Source organism: Trichosurus vulpecula, chromosome 2 (genome assembly GCF_011100635.1).
Source record: "Trichosurus vulpecula isolate mTriVul1 chromosome 2, mTriVul1.pri, whole genome shotgun sequence".
NCBI classification, from domain to species: domain Eukaryota; kingdom Metazoa; phylum Chordata; class Mammalia; order Diprotodontia; family Phalangeridae; genus Trichosurus; species Trichosurus vulpecula.
The window spans coordinates 179,841,634-179,865,354 of NC_050574.1; the positions used below are offsets into that span (position 1 = coordinate 179,841,634).

Sequence of the window (23,721 nt, forward strand, 5' to 3'; positions counted from 1 at the left end):
AGCAGCAGCATAAGGGAGAGTGTGTTTCAGGGTGTTGGGGAAAATATTTATATTTCTGTTTTTGCAATATTTTCTCAGTTAAAAAATCCCTTCAGAAAAAATTGGTGTTAATTGGTTAAATGATACTGGGGTGCTAATCACTGGCAAATGATGTTTGAGAGAACATACTGGAATGGGGGTTTGAGCTGAAAGCACTGAAAAGAATCTCAATTCCACAGGGGGTAGCCCCTAGAAACCTTGCAGGGGAGATACAGCTTTTATAAGCTCTGCAGGAGGTGGGGGTCTTTATTCCAATTCCTGCTCTGTATTCTATCTTGTTACATACCCATGTGGCGTAAGAGTAAGCTTGCTTCCAGGAATGAATTATGGGAAGCCCTGCTCCCTATTACATAATTTTTAAAAATTAGAAGGTAAATCTTTAGCCTACATAGGAGAACAAGATTTTCAAGCATTTTTTAAGAGCAAAATCTAATTTGCTTATAAGCATGTGGTAATTAAAAATAATTCCTATCATGATATCACCAGCACTGACTTCAAAACAAATTTTGTTTCTATTCTTTTTTCAAAAGAATAAAATTGCATTGAAATACATGAATCAGATTCTTGCTAATTCAGACTGACCCGTCTCCTTACACTCCACAAAGCCTAACAGAAAAAAGAAAGGAGCATTCTCTTACTCTACCTCCATCCTCAACTTGAATTGTACAAGATGGAGCTGACAGGATGCTCCTTAGAAATGAAAAGCCCTGAGCTCTCATTGCATAGGCACAAAGAATTACCCTTAATGAATTCAAGCTGGTGAAGAGTTTTTAGAAAACAAACACTAAATGCATTATATATATGGTTTATAAAATTAAGAGATGACAAGATCCTTCTGTAATCCATTCTAGACCAGAATATAATGGAGATGCCCTTTTAACAGAAGTACTATGAATGGGTTCAAGGAAATAGAACAGAATTTTATTTAGGATATTCTCTTGTATTACAATGCTATGAACAGTTGACTTCAGAATTCAGTCCAGAATCATAATTAACATAGCATCGAAACTCATTTGCCAAATTTCGAGTGTGTTTTGGAATAAATCTACACATCTTCACCCCAAGGAGTTCTGCTGCCTCTTTCTCCATGATGGCACCTGACAAAATGAGAATAATATTAATCAGAATCAATTAACACGTATTTCCTCAGAGCGCATAGACTGTATATGTGTCCAGCACTGTGTTAAACAGGGGCTACAAAGAAAGTATAAGATATGGTCCTTGTTTTTGCACAAATGAAGCTTATATTTTGCACAACTGAAGCTTACATTCAAGAATGGCTTGGAGTTGGATTGCCCAGGCTCTAGGCTGGATGACTGCACTGCTTACTAGTCTTTGTGGCGGTTTTATTTCTCAAAAAATAAACATCTACATACCACAGAGAATACAATTTTCTAATATTAAACCTTTATGTACTTACAAAATATAGTATTAACAAGTGTCCCTTTTTGTGGCCTCCCTTAGTGTTAAACACTAGGTGGCATACTACTCACCCCTAATTCTGACTCAGTCTAGAACTATCCATTTTCAGCAGCAAAAAGTTCTTTTTTTTTGTATTTAATTTTGGCAATCAGAGTGGTTAAAAATGTGTAATAATGGATAGTGTACAGATAGTAGTTTTAGCAGAAGAGAGATACTCTTTCACAGGAAGGAAAAAAATGAACTCAAATTAACAAAATTTTGAAGAATAATTTCTGTCTTCACACAAAAAATAACCCCCAGACCTGTTCTTAACCAGCTCTCTTTAGCCTTTCTACAACTCTCTACCTCACCTTTCAGAAGACTCCACCTCTGACACATATATAGCATCAGTTAACTATTTAGACAGGTGTGCAGGGTCTTCAGGTGAAAATAGACTTCCACCTTGGGCTCTATTTTGCCAGGCAGGAAGTTCTGTCTCCCACACTGTGGATACAGGGGGAGGCATCAGAGGTCCATGGCATCAGAAGCACCCACCTCTGATGCACTTGGTACCTCTTCTATACACGAAGAACATTTTACATTGCACAATGGTTATTTCTATTTATGTCTTTATCTGCCTATAAGCACCTGGAGGATAGGGACTTTTACTCTTCCCTGATTCACTCTCTGATGCTAGCACAATGCCTTGCACATAGGAAACACTCGTTGATTGAATAACTCTGACAAAGTAATTAGCTGATAGTCTGAAAAACCCATAAGGAGTCATTACAAACTCAAAAAGAAGAACTATGCTAGGTTTTTTTAAACGAGAAAAGAAAAATCGTGAAAGTTACAGAGCAGTAAGCTTAACTTTGTTTTAATATCTTCAGGGATATTCATCAGTCAATTTGAAGTCACCTAGAAGAATTAAAGGTATGGACAGCAAATGCCATGTCCTTATTAGCTCAATCTGATTTCAAACTAAGGATAACAAGGGGAAGAAACAGATGGACTTCAGAAAGCCATTTGATATGGAAATGTTTTACATGATCGCACATGTATAACCTATATCAGATTACTTACTGTCCTGATCAGGGAGGGAGGAGAGAAAGGAGGGAAGGACAGAATTTGGAACACAAAACTTTTAAAACAATAAGGAATATTAAAAATTGTTTTTGCATGTCATTGGGGGGAAATAAAATTTAAAAAGAAAGACATCTGATTTTATATTATATGACTAAAACAACCAACATAGGGTATTTATTCATAAACACACACCATCGACTTAGAGGGGTATAATTCTATTACACAGAAAATTTGTCTTTGTAACAGAAGTACATGTATATACATATATATGTACTTCTGTGTGTATATATGTGTAGACATACATATATATACATATATATATGTGTGTGTATGTATATAAATATATATATATATATATATCTGGAGAATCTAAATTCACTATGCCATGGCTGGCATAACTGGAGTAAGGGCAATGAAACTGAGGCTCAGTTGCACTGGATATTACATAAATGGAGACTAAAGTATTTGGCTAAGAATATTATTCCAGAAAGAATAGAATGGGAACTAGTAAATACGGAAAATAGGAAGTGATAATGACCTATGTACCCCAGGATATAGGTGAGAATCGATGAAAAACACATTATATTGAGAAGACTTACTAGTCACATACTTTGTTCAAATTTTCAAGACACTGACAAATTTCAGAACACAAATATGAGGAAAGTATGTAAGTATGAATTTTTAAAATCCTTTCGGGTTACTTCAGTAATTCTTATAGTCTAATAAAAATATTAATTATCATCAGTTTGAATAAACTGCTTATGAGAAAGCACAAAAAGTTTTGAAGAAACAGAAAGGCCTAGAGACATACAATACCTGTGCAAAGCAGAATCTTTCCTTGTGTTAGATACTTGATGGTTTCTGCTGTTTTTCTGAGACATTCTTCAGAAAGGTAAGGCGGATCAGCGATAACAATGTCAAAACTATGTGGAGTAAGCTTTTCAGGCAAATTTAAAGGATCATTGTAATCATAGTAGATAAATTCCTCTCCATATACAGCAAATCTTTTGTCATATTCCAAGATGCACACTGAAAAGTCTTCACCATTCAACTCTCTCAATTTCTGGTAAACACTGGGGGCACTGACACATGCTATCCTAGAAGTGAAGAATGGACAAACTCAGGAAAGGTTTCTCAAAGTTAACTAAGGGTATCAAACATCTATTGAGAACAATGGCTTGGATTTCCATTGAGCCTTTTTTTTCCCCCAGAAGAGGCCCTTACTCTAGTCTCTTGAGCGCATGCATGCTTCCATTCGATTGTATAAAAGATGAAAGACAGTGAAACCACCAGCAGTTGTAGTTTAAAAAATACTATCTGTAACACTTTGTACTAGTTCATATTGAGAGAATATGGTATTAAAAAACCTGCAATACATAATTTTGAGGTCTGAAAATACATCTAAACTGGTTAATAACAACCAACAACTTAAAACATCAGGAACATACTACGAAAAACGCCCACTGTGAATGACACAGTCTAAAGTGTCCCTATTGTTTTCATGTCAGTCCTTTACTATTTGTTTCAAGTATATACAAAACCCCAAATTGAACAATTCTGACTTCATTTTTTAAATCCTCATGATTCTGAAAAAAGAACTACCTATAATTTCAAGTTTCCAAAAAGACAACCCAATAATTTTCTGCTTCATGAATCAATGTGTACAAACAACTTGGAACCTTGGGTTTATAAGGTTTAAAAAATCTGCTATCCAAGAAAGAGCCACCCCTACCCATACCCTTGCTTACCAACATATTAGATTCTAAAAGTCTGTTTTGTAAATAGATTATTTGGAACTTGAAATGTATCTTCCACAAAACTGTTGTAGACATGATTAAGTTCTCAGGCCTGTCTACAAAAATATCTTCGACCTAATGTACCCACAGACTATGTCACTTTTGGGAGACGGGGAAAATTCTGAGCAATAACAAAATACAGGATAAATTGGGCACAGGACAGTAGTGATCACACACACACACTCACTCACACACACACACACACCTAAATGGATCCTCTTAACAATCTTGTGAAATAGATGCTATTATTATTTACATTTTACAAATCAGGAAACTGAAGCTCACACAGGTTAAGAGACGACTAGAAATGATGACAAAGAGGAGAAAGAATGAAGATCAGGGTGTACCCTCCTTGATGTGTCATAGGATCATAGATTTAGAACTGGAAGTGACCTTAGAGGCCAGTAAGTCTAACTCCCTCATTTTAGAGGTGAGAAGCTGAGGCACAGACAGCCTGAGTGACTTGCCCAGGGTCTCACAGCTAGTAAGTATCTGAGGTGGGAGCTGATCCCATGCTCTCTCCCCCACCCCAGGAGGCCATCTGCTTGAATATCAATCCACTAGAACCACCTTGGTTCCCTCTGTGTGCCCTCACTTTTTTAACTTGGAGACCTTCAAGTGCTTCCCCATCCCCCATGTTGTTCACCTAGCATCACCCCCTTTCTCTGTCCTATGAACAATGTACCCCAAATTTCAGAATGGATCATAAATTCCAAACTTCTCTACTCTGTAATTTCTTATATAAGTAAATAACCTTGTCTAGGTTCTCCAAAAGTTTTAATGCTAGTAATTACAATAAAATTATCCTAAAAAAAAAACCAAAAAGAGAAAGTTACAAAAGTTTTAAGTCTTAAAAACTTGTAGGAGAGAAGTACTCAGCATTGGTTTTCAGTGAACCCACAAAAGGAGTTAAACCTTGGTCTTTTTTAGCTCCCTTAATATCCGCTGACCTCACTCTTTTATTTCTTCTCTCTGGAGTCAGCCTGACCTCAATCCCGTCCTGGCTGGCTGTTGTCCCAAACTCTTAGGCTCCTAGCCCGAGGAATATTCAGGACAAGGCTGCTAGAACTGTCAGACCCTCTTAAAATCTGCTACCTAGACTAAGATGATGAGCACAGGATCTTTGAGTGTGCCCATGGGCTTCTGACCTTCCTGATTTTACTGTGGCTTCTTTCTTTCTGCCCTGGAAGGCTCAAAGGCTCTGATCTCTGACAAGCACGACATTCACCCTTTGTCTGTTAAACAATGAAACTGAACTCAATCTCTAAAGTCCCTTCTGGCGCTAGAATTCTATGACCCAGCACCCCCAAAGAGTTCTCCCATAGGCTCTGGCCTTTCTTGCATGGATTCTCCAGTAGCCTCCTTCCTCCAGTAGCTTTGATCTCAGTCTTGGTCATTTCACCTAAAGCAAATTCACTTGTCAGTTGTTATGGCTCCTTTCCTTCTCCTTCTTTTAGCTAGGCTTTACCACTTGTTCCAGGGTCAGTATCTGAGCCTAGTTTCCTTCTAGAAGGCACATAGCTTAAATGACAGATCCTGCCATCTGGGAAGAGCCTGCCTTCCCTAAGCTGTTCCCTGTACCCATCAGACTGACCCTCCTGTTTCCAAGCCTCTCTGTCCACCTTCCCTCAACCTCCCACTAAGTTCTTTGGCTTATCTGCAAGGTTGAAATGACAGAGGGATACTGATGTTCATACTTTTTCCTGGATGGGGTTAACGGCTTCACTTATTTTCTCTGGTTCTCTTTTACTGACTGAATTTCAAGTGCCGGGGGAGGAAGGGAGTTTGGGATACTGTAGCTAAGTTTACAATATAGTAAAAAATGTTCATCAACAATAAAGGGAAATTCTCCAACAATTTCCCATGCTTCTTCCCTCTTAATAGAAATACTGATGACTGATGTTGGCATTGGGTGGCCTGTTGCAAGCACCTAACTGCCTTTAAGAAATACCCACTGGATGGGTATTTGTACATTTGTATATGAGACATATACAGGGTGTCCCAAAAGTCTCAGTGCAATTTTAAGCTTTAAGAAAAGGAAGTAAGGAAGGGAAGGGGAGAGGTGTGGAACATAGAGAAAAAATGGGCCCAGAGCCCCAAAATGAAGATTTTCCCTCTTCTCTTCTTTCTTCCTTCTCATTGCTGCTTCCCTACCACTGCATATCTTCTTGCTAATTCATTCTGGGATCAAACGAAGTTAGCTAAGTAGAGAAAGATAGGAAATCCCCACAAGTACCGGGGAAATTAATAATAATAATGATAACAATACAACACTTTAGGGTTTGTAAAACACTTTGCAAACACTGTGCCATTTTGTCCTTACAATACTCCTGGGAGGCAGGTGCTATCATCTCCATTTTATAGGTGAGGAAAGTAAAGCAAATAAAGGTTAACGGATCTGTCCAGGAATACACAGCTAGTAAGTGTCTGAAACAGGATTTGAACTCAGGTCTCCCTGACTTCATGTCCAGCTCTCTACCACTGCACCACCTAACTGCCTTTAAGAAATACCCACTGGATCGGTATTTGTATATGAGACATACAGAGTATCCCAAAAGTCTCAGTGTAGTTTTAAGCTTTAATAGCTTTTTTGGCTATAATAGCTATTAATAATAACAGTTACTTAATAATAACAATTTAAAAGCCAAATAAGCTATTAAGGCTTAAAGTCAGGCCTATGAAAGCTGGCAGTTGCCTCTAGTTTGCTTCTTTTGTCAAATAAAACAGGGCTGGAATGGCACATATGCACACTTGACCAGCTGAACAAAATAATTTGTGACCTTGCAGATCACTGTAAGTAAACTGCATAAAATTAACACAAATAACTATTTATTGATTTCCTTATCCCATTGCTCCTAAACCCTAGTTTGGCTTTCCCTAAAGTTAGGAATGCAGATAAGTACACAGAGAGGGCCCATGGCTTCAAGTCCACCTCTTAGAAGTTGAAGGAGAAGCCAGATTTGTCGGAATTCTGATATCTACTCTTTTAAACTGAGTACTCTAGTTCGGTCCAAGGTGCTCAAGGATCTGTCTAGGAGCTAGCACGAACCTTGTGTGACTCCTGTTTCATGCCTGAACCTCAATAACTTCCTTGTGCATTATAGATATGGGATAAAAAGATAAAACTGCTTCATTAAACTTTATTAGATACTGGTTTACTGTATAATATTAATTAGAGGTAAAAAAAAATAGAGATTCTGGGAGAAAAATAGATTTTTAAAATTTTCTTGATTTGTAGTATCTGGTACAGAATTAATTGCTTTAGTCACAATCAAAAAGTTTCATCAAAGTTTACAGCCAGCTATAAAAGGCTATTCTTTTTGTTTGGACTGTAACATAAAAAGACACTATACTCAGTAGTGCTAATTTAACTCAGTATCTTGAAAAAAACACCCAATGGCTCCTATGAATTATAACAAACATATGATTTAATTCTTCAGGAAATATTTTTTAAAACTCCTTCTAAAGTTTAGATATAGAAGAAAAAAAAGACCCTAAAGACAAAGAAGCATTTTTTCACTAAGAAAAATGACTATTGGCAATAGATTTGAGAGATATGAAAAAAAGTATTTAAAAGTTACCTTCCACCTTTACCAGCAGCTATAATAGCTTCAGTAGCTAATCGTAATGCTGTTTCTTCACTGTACCAAAACTGACTCAATTGCTGTGGAAGGCAAATGGGTAGAAATTAGTTTTGTTATTTATATATTAAACTTTTTGCCATCTAAAAAAACAACTCACCTTCCAAATGTATAAAAATCACAGCAAGGGGCATATTTTTAGAAAACAATAATCCAACCTTGTTATTGTCCAGTCTTGTCTGACTCTTGGAGATCCCATTTGGGGTTTTCTTGACAAAGATACTGCAGTGGTATACCTTTGCCTTCTCTAGCTCATTTTACAGATAAGAAACTGAGGCAGTAAAGGTTAAGTGACTTGCCCAGGGTCACACATCCAGCAAGTGTTGGAAGCCAGATTTGAACTCAGGAAGATGAGTCTTTCAGATTCCAGGCCTGGCACTCTAGCCCCGCACCATCAAGCTGCCACAAAGCAACTCTGTAGATGGATACTAAACACTGACTTCATCAACCTACATTTTCCTGGCAGTAAGGTAAATAAAAGTCTTTTAGACTGGCCCTCCATACATTGTTCTCTTTGTCAAAGTTTCACTAATGTACACTAACTCTTTAGGTCCGCAAATAACTCAGCTGGGCCACAAGGTGGTGGTATTAAAAAACATCATAAATGCAGTTACTGATACATCAAACTTTTTTTTTCTAGCTAGTCAGTGAAACATACACAATCCTACAACCCCCAAAAAGACCTCCAAATTTTTCTCTTCAGATAAATAGCTTCTTTGTTGGTAGCTGAAGAAATACACATCTGTATCCAAATATATTAATGTGTTTATGTTCATGTATTGTAGACAGTAAACTAATGAGCATCTAGGGTACAGCTGTGTGCATCTGGGTCTCACTTTCCTTTTCTACAACTGGGATAAGGAGAATTGTAAGCCAGCCTGACAGGTGTATATGTATGCATTCAGAACTAGTGAGACTTGCTTGGAATGGTGTGTGGTATTAATATTTGTGACTGAGATCTCTAAATAGATGACACTAAGTTGGAGGACAAGTGGAGAGTTTTACCAGCTCTGGGATGAATCAAAATAATTATTCAGGGAAGAGTTACTCAAACCTATTATTAAAAGGTAGGAAGGACAGACACTAGGGGTAAGATGAAATTTCTATCTAAACAGGCAATGTTGCTGGCCTTCCCGGATCCTCCAATGCCTAGCAAAGTACTATGCATATAAATAAGTGCCTAATAAGTAGTGGTTGAATTGAATCTCCAGGCAGAGATTCATAGGTTCATAGAGTATTAGCACAGAAAGAGACCGTGCAGAGACCATTTAATCCAGACCCTATAAATCACAGATGAGGAAATGAGACACAGATATCCTCAGATTCGGGTACAGATTGAGACATACCTCCTTAGGTCTAGATATATTTTGGACACAACCAATGCAGAAATTTGTTTTTCTTGTCTATGTATATTTGTTACCCGGATTTTGTTTTTTCTCTTTTCAATGAAGAGGCAGGGATAGGAGGGAGATGACAGATTCTTAATGAAAAAAAAAGTTTAATTTAAAAATAAAAATGACTTTCATGAAGTTAAGATGCAAATCAGAAGGCTGTACCTGTCTGTGAGTAGATATAATAACCCCACTCCGAAGTGAACCTCTGGAATTTAAAAGCAGCTGAACTGTGAAAAACTATGGAAGTCTCAAGAAGGATGTAGTATCTTATACGCTAGAGATATACAACATTGTGATGAAATAACCACTGATGAAATCAAGAAGAGAAAACTGCCAGACTCTCCTTGATAGAGTGCCCAGGGAGAGCTATTGTTGTCCTAGGCCTCTAAAGTAGCACATTATTGGGCCATAAGCCATTACTCATAGATCAAGAGCAGAGGTACCATTGGGGCCCTCTGCTCCAAAACTTTCATTTAAGAGAGGAGGAAACAGAGGTGTGGAGAAGCACAGTGCCAGGACACAGTAGGTGCTAAGTAATTCCTTGTTGACTTGTCTTAAATGACTTGCTTGGGGCCATCCAGGTAATAAAGGGTAGGATTATGACCTAAGGACTAATGCTCTTTCCATTGCATTATACTCCCTCTGAAAGGACACATCTAGAGGAACAGGTCAGCTAAGGAATCCTATCTACTACCTAGGAGGGTCATGCCAGCAGAAGTCCTTCATATGAAATGATCTTTCACCTAAAGACTGATATTCAGGAATACATGTCAGATGCTGTGCCTCTTTATGTTAGTCTATTTTGGCAGAAGCTATTCAATCCTTGACTTGCCTTAAGGATAATTTCTTTCTTTATAAGGTGAAGAAGTCAACAAGAGGGGGATTCTATTCTAGCTATGATTCTCACCAACAAGTAAAAACTGATAGCTAGGGTGAAAATGATGGGGACCTCTGGAGGGAAGTGATCACTCCTTCCTAGAGTTTGTGATAGAGTAGAAAAGGACAGCTGGCTAAACTGATGTACACCTCAGATTTGGGGAGAACAGATTTCAAAGAGCCTGGGAAAATGATAGGTATAATCCCATGGCTAAAATTCCACAAAGGAAATCAGCTAAAGAGAGATGGAAAATGTACAATTAGAAAGTTGGACACATATGAGAAAATAATTTTGATAAGGAAGAAAAACAGGAGTTACTGAAAAGACTATAATGCATGCTCAGAGAAGTCACCAACCAACTTAGATTCTTTTCTGCCTTTTTTAAAAAGTAAAGGTTTACTGACATCTTTTTTCTTCCCAACATTTCCTCCTGTAGCCCTTCTCTTCCCTCCTCCTAGAGAGCCATCTCATCACTTTTTTTTTCAAAAAAGGAAAAATTCAGGAAAACTGATCAATATATTGAAACACTATGACAATATATACAATATGAATCTCTCCCTTCCACCTGTATCAACAATGGGACTAACAGCTGCTGTGGGAGCTGTAAGACCAACAGCACCAGCACACAGGAGGGCTGCTAGCACAAGTTCTTTGATCTGCTTTTCTAAGGAAAGTAACTTTAAGAGGTTAACAATCTTACTTTAATTAAATATACATATATCATTCACTTAGTTCAGGGGGAAAAGTCAGTACTCTGAACTTTAGAGAAAATATAAACAGAAATTACAAACAAGAATTATAAACAGAGCAAAACAACACTAATCAACAGACAGGCTTCTCTCTGTCTGATCAAATCACAATACAAAGTTACCAGACAGAGAAGCACCAACATTTGGGTTTTCAAAGTGGTGGGCTGGGGGGGCTTTTAATGGCTACCCAGAGTCTTGTCTGGCCAAACCACACAACCACTCTTCCAATGAGTGAAACCCCCAAAAGCAAAACACCAACCTCAGAGCATATATACCCTGTTCACGGCCCTAAGGGCTCAGCGCCTACTTAGCAAAAGGGTTTGGGAAAGTTCTTTAATCACTAGTACATCATATACATTGTTTCCAATCAATGACTCCCGATTCAAACAAAGGCAAGCCTCAAAGACACCCGACTGTCTTAGTGCAGAGAAGCACTCCAAAACAAATGACAACAAAAGGTTCCACTTTACCTGCCTATTCAAACAATGGCAAGACTCATTAAAGGCAAAGAGAAAACAGTAAAAAAGTCCCACCCTGCTTAACATTATATCACCTCTGAAAAGTAGTGGGGGGGAGGTGTCTTCTTATATCTCTTCTTTGGGGCCAGTCTTGATCTTTGTATTTTTATAACATTCAGTTTCAATTTTTTTTTTGTAGTGGTAGTTCTATTTACATCATTGTAGTCATTGTGTGTATTGTTTTCTTGGGTCTGCTTACTTTACTATGCATCAGTTCATGTAAGTCTTTCCATGTTTCTCTGTATTCATAACATTTGTCATTTCATACAGCCTATTATATTCATGTACTATAATTTGTTTAGCCATCCTCCAAGCATCTATATTTTGTTTCTAGTTCTTTGTTACCAAAATATAAGTTCTCTTGTAAATATGTCATATATATGAGGCCCCCCCTTTTTTAAATCCATGACCTCCTTGGTCTTAGTAATAGAACCTCTAGGTCAAACAGTCAAAGGGACAGGTTAGCCACTTTCTCTGCATAGATTCACATTTCTTTCCAAAATGGTTGTAATAATTTGTAGCTTCACCAACAATCCATTAGGGTGCCTATTTTTCCACAAACCCTCCAATATCAACTACTACCATCTTTAACATAAAGATAAGAAGAAATGACCTGTGATTTCACTAATATAGGCAACTCCCCAATGCAGGTCAATACCTTCTCTGAACTTAGTCTTAGAACTTAGTCAAGCCACCTATGCAGGAAACTAGATTAAAGTGTAATTGGTAAGTGTTTAACAAATAAATAAAAGAACGATAAAACATATATATGTTAATTTGTGGTTTTGAAATCAAGTGACTTGCCCAGGGTCATACAACTAGTATGCATCAGAGGTGGGACTTGAAAGGTGTTCTAGTTTCAAGGCCAGTTCTCTACCACACCATGCTGCCTCTTTATCTTTATCATAAGAATTATGTACATGTATACACACATACACATAGAGTTAAATTTTATTTATGCAACTGATACCCTCTAGCAATCATTACTGGGTTGAATAAAGAAGATGCAGGGATCTGGAAAGAAGTAAAATGTCACGAGAAACTGAAGGAAGTTCTGTGGCTGGTGAGGTTCCTGAGCAGAAAACCTGATGAAATTGAGACAGGCTGTGCCGCTGGACAAACACAGAAACTGGCTAGCAAAAGGGAGAGAGAAAAGCAAGAAGAGCCGGGAGAAAAACATGGAAAATGCAAAGAATATGAAGAGAAGAAGGAAGGCAAAGGGATAAAAAACTGAATTGAACTTAATTCATAAGCTAAAATAAAAAAAAGAGGACAGAAAAACAGACAAGCAACACAGCTTTGAAAGTTATATGCTGCATTTATTATATACTTATATTTGTAATATATTCATTATGTTATATGTATGATATATGATATAAAATGATATGTTTATTATACGCTTATATTTATTATATACTTCAAAGGAAAAGCAAGCTTTGGATTCTAGAGACTCAACGTTTCATGTATAATCCTCTTCTTTTTACATTCTACTTTGTATATGAAAATGATCATTTTGTTTTGTGTTTAAGTTCAGAATTAAAAAAAAAAACCCCAAACCACTTAATTCTTAGTTTGTTTTCAAAATCAGTTAACTACAACACTCCAACCTGACATGCTGCTCTGCTTGGATTTGAGCAAGCTGAAAAAATTTCTTAAACATGATAGCTTTGAATAGCAGCAACAGATCAGAAACAAAAATGTCTAAGACATAAGAGAAACTACAACTTGGAAGCAACCAGATTGTTAGTATAAATTTTAATAAAAATTAAAAGATGTTGCACTATATTAGCACCATAGTTATGCAGGGTACTACTGCTCACAGTTATAAGAAGCAGATCAGTCCTAGAGATGGCCTGAGGCATACCCTTAGTGTGTGTTAGCCACATATAAATTATCAAAGGATTCCTGAATCTAAACCTAGCACTCATTCTGCTAAGTTGTAAAAGGGGGCTAAAAGAGGGAATGGACTGTTACCCAAAAACAGAAATAAAAAAGATCAGAAAGAAGGGAAAAATCTATTTGCTCCAGGCAGTGTCATAAATAAAACATATTTGCATGGCTCCAGCGCCAATCCTCTAAAGTTGATTTTATGAAACACCTACTATACCAGGGCTCCCTGCAGTCAGGGATCATAAATTCTAGTGATGGGGCTAACACACACACTCAAAACTATAGTGTATGATAAGTACAGCAGAGAGGTGAAAATAAAGTACTGTGTGAGTTCTGGAGAAGAACATTATCACTAAATAAGGATATATATTTGGGTGTCATTCCTGTAGAGGTAATAGTTGAATTCATGGGAGTGAAGGGAATTTCAAAAGGGGAACTTTTTCTAGGTCAGAAGGCAGTGATGCTGTAGAAAAAGAGGTGGCCTAGGAAGCAGGAAGAGCTGAGTCCTGGTTTCAAGTTTCATCTCTAACACACACTGACAGTGTGACTCTGAGTAAGTCCCTTAACCTAGGCAACTCCCTAAGACCAGAAGTTGCTTGGCAGGTGCTGATCTCTACATATGGAAGGAGTTTTCTCACTTGAAGCTCCTGGGTACCAATGTAATCACTCATCTGGTACCCCTCCCCAAAAAGAAAAGAAAAGACTCAAATTAACCAGAGATTATAAAAGGAAAAAACCCCAAATCTGGGGACTCTTAGTAGGGGAAAGTAGGTAAAATATCACTTAATTTGCTATTAAAAATGTCTAAATGTAAAGCATGTAGCCCTGCTAAACCTGGAGAAATCCATAGACAGTAAATAGAAGCCTGAATCGTTTCTCAACGATTTACTTCACAGTGAAATAAAACCCATGCTTCAATTCTACGTGAGAAGCTTTTGACAACTTTCCCACCTCCTCAAAAGCTTTAATAGGAAAATGTGAAAATGGACAGGAAATCATTAAAGTAGGATATGTTCATAATCTTTAATTTTAATGCAACCAATTTCTTAAGCCCATGTTGGTCTATCATAGCAGGAATTATTAAAATGACTTCTTCCTTCCTTTCTTCCTTCCTTTCATAATAACTCATAGCCACCTTGTGAGATGTTATATAAATATCACCCCATGTTACAGATAAGGAAAATTGCTATGGGTCTCACAGCCAGTAAGTGCCAGAGTTGGGATTTAAATTCACATTTGCTGTTAAGCACAAGTCAATTAATAAATCAATCAACAGACATTTATTAAGCACTTGCTATTTGCCAGTCACTGTACTAAGTTTTGGAGATACAAAAAGAGGCAAAAGATAGTTCCTACCCTCAAGGTGCTTACAATCTAATAGGGGAGGGAAGATTCAAACAAATATATACTAAGCAAGCTATGTATAGGATAATTAGGAATAATTAAAAGAAGGAAAGCAATGGAATTACAAGGGATTAGGGAAGGTTTCCTGCAGAAAGTGGAATTTTAGTTGGGACTTGAAGGAAGCCAGGGAAGTCAGCAGTGGGAGCAGAGGAGGGAGTGTTCCAGGCATGGGGGATAGCCAGGAGGCCAGTGTCACTGGATTGTAAAGGACACGTTGGGGAGTAAGGTGTGAGAAGGCTGGAAAGGCAGGAGGCGGCTAGGTCATGAAAGGCTTTGAACGCCAAAGAGTATTTTGTATTTGCTCCTGGAGGTGATAGTGAGCCACTGGAGTTTACTGAGTCAGGGTAGTGACATGATTAGACTTTTGTTTTGGGAAAATTACTTTAGTGACTGAATGCAGAATGGATTGAAATGAGGAGAGACTTGAGGCAAGCAGATCCACCAGCAGTCTACTTGGGTAATTAATTACTCAGTTACTCAAATAACTAAAATACAAGGCAAAACAAGGCAGAATATGAAAGTGGTATAACAGAGACACAAAGTGTTATGGGGATCCAGAGAAGGGAAGGTTTTGAGAAGGCAGAATTGGGGATGTTAGCGTAGAAAGGTCAACAGAAGCTTTGAGGAGACTAGACTGTTGTTGTTACTGTTTTTCAGTTGTGTCTGACTCTTTGTGACCCCATTTAGGGATATTCTTGGCGGAGATACTGGGGTGGTATGCATCTCCTTCTCCAGCTCATTTTACAGATGAGGAAACAGAGGCAAATAGGGTTAAATGTCTTGGACAGGATTACACAGCTACTAAGTGTCTAAAGCCAGATTCAAACTCAGGAAGATGAGTCTTCCTGACTCCAGGTCTAGCGCTATATCTGCTGTACCACCTAGTTGTCTCCAAGGGCTAGATTAATTATATGCTGTTTAAAATTATATGCTAACTTTTTGTGTTAGTCTTCTCTTTCCAACTAGGTGGTAAACACGTTGAGGGTAGGGATATATATCCCTAAGGACAGACTATAATTAATTTGTATAGGCCCATTCAGGGCCTTGCAACAAGTTGGGCACATCATATGTTGAGCCCTCAATAAATAATTATTGGCTACTGACTTTTTTCTTCCTTAAAGCAAGATGTATGAGTCTAAAATGGATTAACTTACCCAATTTTCTTCTATTACCCCAATGTTATATTTATTATCTTCACCAGGGTCAGTCTTTCGCTGTTGCTGTTCATCATAAAATTCCTGCAGAGCTGCTAGGGTATGGGAAGAAAGCTGAGGGATGTCATCATCATCAGAATCACCCATCTCTTAAACTGATAATAAAGCACACAAGTTGGATGAAAAATGTATTGTCTCCTATAAAATGAACAAGTGCATTCATTCTTTTGTTAGGTTATGCAGTTTGGCCTAGAAGTATCATTAAAAATTACACTGGTTAGATATGTTTCTGTGCATACTGACCTTCAAAAAGAATACATTTTGAGAATGGAAAAGTATCTTAGTCCTCAAGTCCAAACCTGTCATTTTACAAATGAGGAATTGAGGCCCAGAGAAGCCAGTCACTTTTCCCTAGGTCACACAGGTAAGTGGCAGGACCAGGATTTGAACCCCAATCAACAACTTTTCATCTGTACCACCTTGATGCTTGCCATGGAAGAAATGGGTGAGGAGATGAGAAGGGACTTGACAAGTATCCTCCTCTACCTTCCTCCTATGTGCCTAACCTTAAACAGCATTTGAAAAAATATGCTTAAATAACATAAACATGTACAATAGATACTATCAGGGACCTCTGGACTATTATAATAGCCTCCTCATTGGTCTTCATTCCACTAGTCTCTTCCCTCTCCAATCCATTCTCCACAGCTGGCAAATCTTTATTCCTAAAGCACTGACCTGATGTAAGGGCAACCACACTAGCATATCCAGGATGGCTGCTAGTGCAGGTTCTTAGATCTGCTTTACTAAGGAAGGATAGCTGTTTCAGAGGTCAACAATCTTACTTTAATTATACTTATATCATTCACTTAGTTCAGGGGAAAAAGTCAGCACCCTGAACTTCAGAGCAAATACAAACAGAAATTACAAACAGGAAAAAATAACACAAATCAACAGATAGGCTTCTGTCTGACTATAGCAATACATGCAGTTACCAGAGAGAAGCACCAACATCTAGGTTTTCAAAGCTGGGGGGAGAGAGGGGCTCCTTAACGGCTACCCAGAGTCTCACCTGGTCAAATCACATGAACACTCTTCCAGTGAGTGAGCCCCCAAAGCAAAAGCTCACCTCTCACAGTATATACTCTTTTGGCTAACAGGCTCACAGCCGGAAAGTATCACAACCTGACTCACTGCCTAATTAGCTTATTACCAAAAGGTGTGGAAGCTTTTCTTTAAGCAAGCTTCCCCTAATGGGCTCCACATGAGGCCTATTAATGGGTGGGGAAGATCTTTCACTCCCCCCCCATTAACATTGCATTTGACCATGTCAAACCTCTGCTAAATGAGGATGGATTGTTATAAATTGATCACAATTCATTAAAATAACTTACAGCAGTTCTCTGATGGAAGGTCAATAATTTCTTTGTATGCACTAAATTTTATAACAGAGAATTAAAGGAAGCATTTCTTCCTGTTTCTTTCAGGACTTTGCTCCAACAATAATCTCTATCTTTCTCATGCATTTTCAATATATCTTCTCTATCAGCCCTTTCCCAGCTCCCTCCAAACATGGCCAACTCTGTCCCCCCCACCCCAAAGCCTTTTCTTTACCTTTTTTTTCCTCAACCAGCTATTATCTAATATCTCTCCTCTCCTTCACTGATAAAGTTTGAAAAAAAGTTGTCTACAATCAATGGGATCTACTTTCTCTACATCCATTCAGTCTCTTGAAATCTTGCTTCATATCCTGACTTTCAATCGAAAATACTCTCTCCAAGGTCAACAATGAACTCCAAGTGAATAACTACAGTAAAGTCTCCCTTTATTGTTAATACGTGTATGTGTATTGTTAATATGTTTGTGAGAGACAAAGATGGGGAAGTGGACAGCAGATAATTTAGGATTCTCTTTCAGATTTTGGGATTGGTACTTAAAGACTTCTGATTCAGAGGAATAAATTCTGGATCTCTCTCTCACAATTTCTAACATCAAAGCAGACCTATTCTAGGTCTAGCACCATGGAATATTAATTTTTTTCAGAATTTTTATTATAGCAATTCATTTCTTCTTGCTCCCCCCTCCCCCCTTAGCTACAATAGTGTTTGGAGAAGCTGGACAAGTTTAGGTAGAGCCCCAAAGACATAGAAAAACCTAATTTAGGTAAAGTCAAGCTGAACTGGACAGTATGATTGGATTAAAAAGGAACTAAGTGGAGAGCTCTGTTCAACTGGAAACTGCTACTTGGTAAACTCTACTATATAGTAACAACTATGTATTAGTAACAACTCCTCAAGAAAATAAGAATAGACAGACATCAATCTTATCAGCACTTAATCTCTTTCCATAATCATTCTTTTTCCCTAATATTAGTCACCCAATTTGTCACTAATATTAGTAACATAAAGATTTGCTCCACATTTGGCCCATCAATTATTTATTAAATGTCTACTGTGTGCTAGGCGCTGGGGATACAAAAATGAAAAATGAAAGTCCCAGCCCTCAAGGGACTTACAATCTTATTGGAAGTATAATATGTATATACATATATAAGTATATACAAAATAAATACAAGGTATTTGGTGGCAGAAAAGGCACTGACAGTTGGAAAGGATCAGAAAAGGCTTCATGTAAATGGCAGCATTTGAGCTGAGTTTGGAATGAAACTAGGGATTCTTAAGGGCAGAGGAATTGTATTTCAAGCAGAGGTGATAGCAAAGACAAAGGCATGAGAATATGTACGTGTAAGAGACCTCAAAGTTAGCTTGGCTGAATCATTAAGCATTGAGCATAATCAAGGTGAACAGGGTGATTTATATACCTATTTCAAGGTGAATGCATCACTTACCATGTACCACGGAGGACAAGATTCCAGGTGGCTCTTCGCAGGATAATACCAAAGAGAGGTCTCTAGAAGATGTCCAAGTGGCCAGAGAATGGGCCTGGAGTCAGGGATCTGCTTCTTAGGGAAAAAGAGACCAGAAAGATGGCCAGAAAAAATGAACTTGTGAGTGAAGAGCTGTCCTTTAGAGGCAAAAAGCCAGAAGAGTGTCCAGAAAATGGACTGGCAGACTGTCCAACCATTTGTTTCTCAATGAACTAGAGAACAGCTGTCTATATTATCTCTGTCCAAAGGAGGGGGAAAAACCAAAACAGTGATTTAAACCTCTTTCTGCATTCTCACTAGGACAGTCAAGGCTGGGAAATGAAATTGAACAGACTTTGTATAGCATGGCATTGGGACTCAAGAAATGTGTACTTTTCCCAAGTTAAAAAGCTAATTCAATTTCTGATCCTTTCAATTTTGTATTCCCACTCAGGTATTTATTGTGTTGGTTGGTTATTAAGAAGCATGTATCTTCTGCTAATGAGAAACAAAGCTAATTCTTTCTTATTACTTCTCAGTAATGTAGAGAAAGTCTTTATTAATTGGCCTGTTCAGTCCTGATCCTCTTGAGTCTCCAAAGACCATGGATTTTGTGGTATTCGTTTAATTTAACTTAATTTGGTTTAAAGCAATAAAATACTCAGTGATTGCTGGCTCCCAGAAACCCAATTTTTCTGTTCAAGGGCATTTGTGGCCTATGGTATTTTCCTTTGCCTTATCTTCAGGTTCCTAACCTGACTCTCTGCAACAGCCACACCCTTTTGATTGTATTTTGTGAGTGGTTATTTCTTCTTTTTTCTTCACAGAATCAAAAGTATGTTTTCAAAGAATCATAATCTTGCCACAAATCTCATTAATGGGCATGGGTAATGGGTCCTGAACCCTTCCCTACTAGAAAGGGATGGTTAAATCATCTCATTTGCCCTCCTTGTAGGCAGGTTAAGAATATAGATGTCAACAGAGATCACCAAGTCTAGAAGTCCCTAAAGTCTTCCCTCATCGTTCCCTGCCTGTATAAACTACTTTACAAATATCATTTCATTTGATCCTCATCACTTCCCAGCAGGTTGCTCTCCTGAATATTGTCATTATCCCCAAAAACTTATCTTTCTACAAGATGGCATCGACTATGAAACTCACATGTCCTCACTATCCCCTGCTCCTGTGACCCCTCCTTCTCTCCCTCTGACTAGGTGGAGGATGGGCAGTGAGAGCTCCTCTCAGATCCTCCATTTAAGGAAGGGGTTCAGGGCAGCTCTATCCTATCCTGGTCCCTCCCAAGGTACCTTTCCCTCCCCACCTTCAGCTTCTTTTTTGTGTTGTCTGAATGAATTAAATTGTGAGCTAGGTGGCACTGTGGATCGAGTACCTGGCCTAGTGTCAGGAAGTCTCATCTTCCTGAGTTCAAATCTGGCCTCGGACACTTACTAGCTGAGCAAGACACTTAACCCTGTTTGCCTCAGTTTCCTCATCTGTAAATGAGCTGGAGAAGGAAATGGCAAACCATTTCAGTATGTTTGTCAAGAACAGGGACTGTCGGGGCAGCTGGGTGGCGCAGTGAGTAAAGCACCGGCCCTGGAATCAGGAGGACCTGAGTTCAGATGCAGCCTCAGACACTTGACACACTTACTAGCTGTGTGACCTTGGGCAAGTCACTTAAACCCAATTGCCCTGCCCTCCCCCCTCCAAAAAGAAAAAACAAACCCCCCAAAAAAAGAACAGGAACTTTTGCTTTTCTTTGTAGCCCTAGGACTTAGCACAGTGCCAGGCACAAAGTAGGTAGTTGCCACCTGATTTCTATTATGTGTATCGAAGTTGTATGTTTGCCTTATCTCCTCCCTCTCCCCAAAAAACTCCATGAGGGCAAGGAATCTATCTTCTGTCTCCCCTAGAACCAAGCATAGGGTGTTACTGAGTAAGGTCACAGGATCCAGAGCAGGAAATAGGCTTTGAAAAGTAAAGGGACTTTATTGTGAACAGCGGTTTTGTGAAGTCATCTTTTTAAAAAATTGTTATTCTGACCTTAAACGGCAAAAAAAGAGAACATTTCCACATACAGATAACAGAAAAAGAGGACTTTAATATGAATCTCCATTTCGTACCTTTCTTTAAAAGTATATGAGAAATTCCACAAGTTACTTTCCACTTGTCTGTGCTTCCTGTTCTGTGCATTTAAAAAGATGTTTCAATAGCTATTTTTTTTTTGCATTACTATTGCTAACCTCCTCTCACCTTACCCGAAAGAAAAAAACCAAACATAATAAATAAGCATAGTCGAGCAAGATGAATACAGTATTCATGTCCAAAAATGCATGTTTCTTACTCCAGGTTGTCCAATCACTTCAAAAACATTTAATAACCTATTATTTTTAAATTGTGTATGGCATTTTTTAAATGAAAGTGTCTACCTGTAATCGGAGCCCTGGATTGGGAGCCTGGTTTTTGTCACTGCTAGAACTGAACTCTGTGTCTTCACCTGTAAGTTGTCAACGAGCACTTACTAAGCTCCCACTATATGCCAAGTCAAGTTAACACGCATTTATTAAATACCTACATCGTGCCAGGCACTGTGATAAGCATTAGAGACACAAAGAACAGGAAAAACAAAAAACCTGTCGCTGACGTCAGCAGAGATGTAAATGGAGGGCAATATGCAAATAGCTGGGCAAACTCGGGTCAAACTGGGGATAATCCCAGGGCAAGGAACCAGCACTAAGGGGTATCAGGAAATGCTTCCTTAAGCAGTGTCCAAACTACCTTTCATCTCTAAATCTGTCACTCCTATGGGCCCATGCCCATATTCTAACCCACATGCTGAGCCTCCCAAACCAGGGTCGTCGCCTCTAACCCCGTCCCTGAACAACCCCACGAAGGCCTCCTCGGTCAGACCAGGGCACGTGCTTCCTCCTGGGGGGGGGGTGGAGCGCGCAAGCGCGTCACACGGGGCCCTGCTCCCGGGAGGAAGGTGGCATCTGCGCAGCCTTGGAGGGCAGAAGCTAGAAACCCAGAAAACTCTTCTCCCACCCCAGCTGGTCCAAGGATAGAATGTCAGTAGATCGAGGAGGGAGAGGAGGGATGCGCGCCCTCCCAGGTCTGGGCCAGGTCGGGCTGGAGCAGGCCACACCGTCGCCACCGCGCGCTCGCGCTCCCGCCACCCCCCCTCTGCCAGGCCCCGGCTCTGAGCGCTCCTTCTCCTTCCCCGCTCCCATCAGCGCTCTCACTCCCCCGCCCGCCGTGCCTGTCCGCGCGCCCTGCCTGGCACTCACCAACCACGCGCGCCGCCGGCCGTTCTTCGGAGCGCCGGAACGGAAGGCCCGGGAAAGTAAGGGCCCAGAGGTCTCGCGCTTGGTCTGGTCTTTACGCGTGCGCAGTTTGGCAAAGAGGTTGCGGGTGGCGGGTATTCTCCCCGGTTCACTTCGCTTGCCCTTCTTCCTGTGTCCCCGGAGCGTAGTACTTTTAATTAATCCCAGCCGCGGCCTCCCGGATCCGAGGACCCTGGCCTCCTGCTGTTCCAAGAACAGGATTCTCCATCTCTCGGCTCTGGGCACTCCCCGGTGCCTGGCGTGCTTCCCTTCTCCGCTCAGAGTACTGACTTCCCCGGCCTCCTTTAAGTCTCCAATAAAACGTCGTCTTCCACAGGAAGCCTTCCCTCACTCTTCTTAATGCCAGTGCTTTCTATCCATTAGTTATCTCCTTTTTATCCTGTTCACAACTTTGCTGTCGTTCAGTCGTGTCCCCATCTTGGCAGAGATACCGGGGTGGTTTGCCGTTTCCTTCTCCAGCTCGTTTTACAGCTGAGGAAACTGAGGCAGAGTTAAGGGACTTGTCCAGGGCCACACAGCTAGAACTCGGGGTCTTCCTGACTGCAGGCCCAGCGCTCTATCCGCTGCAACGCCCACCTGCCCCAACGCTTTCAATTTACAGAGACCAGTGTAGTTCAGTCTTACGGCGGTTGATTGCATGAATGAGTCTTTTGTGTTTAGCCTCTCACTTCCCCGAGCCCTTCCCCACGGCACCAAAATCTTTCAAAAGCACAGGTCTCGAATTTGTATCTTCGGTGCATATTACAGAGCCTGGCATATAGTATTTACATAATAAATGCTTGTTGATTGCTTAAGAGCCCCACTATTTCGGATCAAAAAAGAAAACACCTTATCCTAGCATTTAAAGCCCTTCCTTCATAGTCTGGTTCCTATATCCCTTTGCAGGCTTATCTTCTTCAGAATGCTTAGGTTCCCGCCAAAATAAACTATACCAACTGTTCGTCGAACTCGATTTTCTCTCCTGCCGCCTTTCATTTAATGGAAGTCGTGCCCACGTTCCTGGAATGCGCAGCCTCCACATTGCATCCACTCAGAATCCGTGTTTTCCTTCAAAGCTCTGGGCAGGCGGCACCTTTCCTGAATCTCCTTCGGTGTCACCGACTTTTCCTTGTATCCTCTCTGTATGTAATACCCCAGAATTGTGATAGTGAAAAGAACACGACTCTTAATGTATCCTGTATCTACGTTGCTGGTATGCCATTCTCCCCGTTAGGGAGCTCTTTAAGGGCAGGAAATGACTTTTGCCTTTCTTTGTATCCCTAGTCGTTAACACAGCGCCTGGCACATAGTTGGAGCTTTTATGCTTGTTCACTAATTGGAAGGCTTGGGTTTAAATCTCTGCCCCTAGGCAAGCCACATTCACCCTCAGTCTCCGTTTCTTCCTATGTAAAGTGAGGGTTTGGTCAGGGTGCTTCTCTTTTGGCTTTGTATCCTAGGTGGTTAATGTTAAGTTTGTTGAATTGCAAAAGAAGTTTGAAGAGTGGGAGACCCCAACGCTAAGTATTAGATCACTTCAACACATAGGAGGGAGATCATAGTAATGTACTGGAGGTGGGGAATGA

The 23,721-nt window shown here is 39.7% G+C and overlaps 1 protein-coding gene across 3 annotated transcripts; it reads right to left on the bottom strand.

The window, feature by feature from the left end:
• Positions 1 to 938: 938 nt before the first annotated feature.
• On the bottom strand, positions 939 to 22,587 carry EEF1AKMT1 (EEF1A lysine methyltransferase 1). Of its 3 annotated transcripts, none has more exons than XM_036745695.1 (6): positions 22,103 to 22,587; positions 18,798 to 18,905; positions 15,950 to 16,104; positions 7,904 to 7,986; positions 3,343 to 3,623; positions 939 to 1,136 (listed from the first exon to the last, which is right to left on the bottom strand). In XM_036745695.1, the coding sequence occupies exons 3-6, from the start codon at positions 16,094 to 16,096 to the stop codon at positions 991 to 993; spliced, it is 657 nt and encodes a 218-aa protein (XP_036601590.1). In that variant the 5' UTR covers positions 16,097 to 16,104; positions 18,798 to 18,905; positions 22,103 to 22,587; the 3' UTR covers positions 939 to 990. The 3 variants fall into 3 exon arrangements, with proteins under 3 accessions (XP_036601590.1, XP_036601589.1, XP_036601588.1); XM_036745694.1 differs by having other exon boundaries at positions 18,798 to 18,908; XM_036745693.1 differs by having other exon boundaries at positions 18,798 to 18,911.
• Positions 22,588 to 23,721: the final 1,134 nt, after the last annotated feature.

Excerpts from the sequence above, each read along its gene's own strand:
- EEF1AKMT1 (XM_036745695.1), bottom strand. The coding sequence starts at position 16,096 with ATGGGTGATTCTGATGATGATGACATCCCTCAGCTTTCTTCCCATACC. Across the intron at positions 3,624-7,903 it reads GCTGCTGGTAAAGGTGGAAG|GATAGCATGTGTCAGTGCCC; the intron begins GTAACTTTTAAA and ends CTTCACTTCTAG. Across the intron at positions 1,137-3,342 it reads AAAGATTCTGCTTTGCACAG|GTGCCATCATGGAGAAAGAG; the intron begins GTATTGTATGTC and ends TCATTTTGTCAG.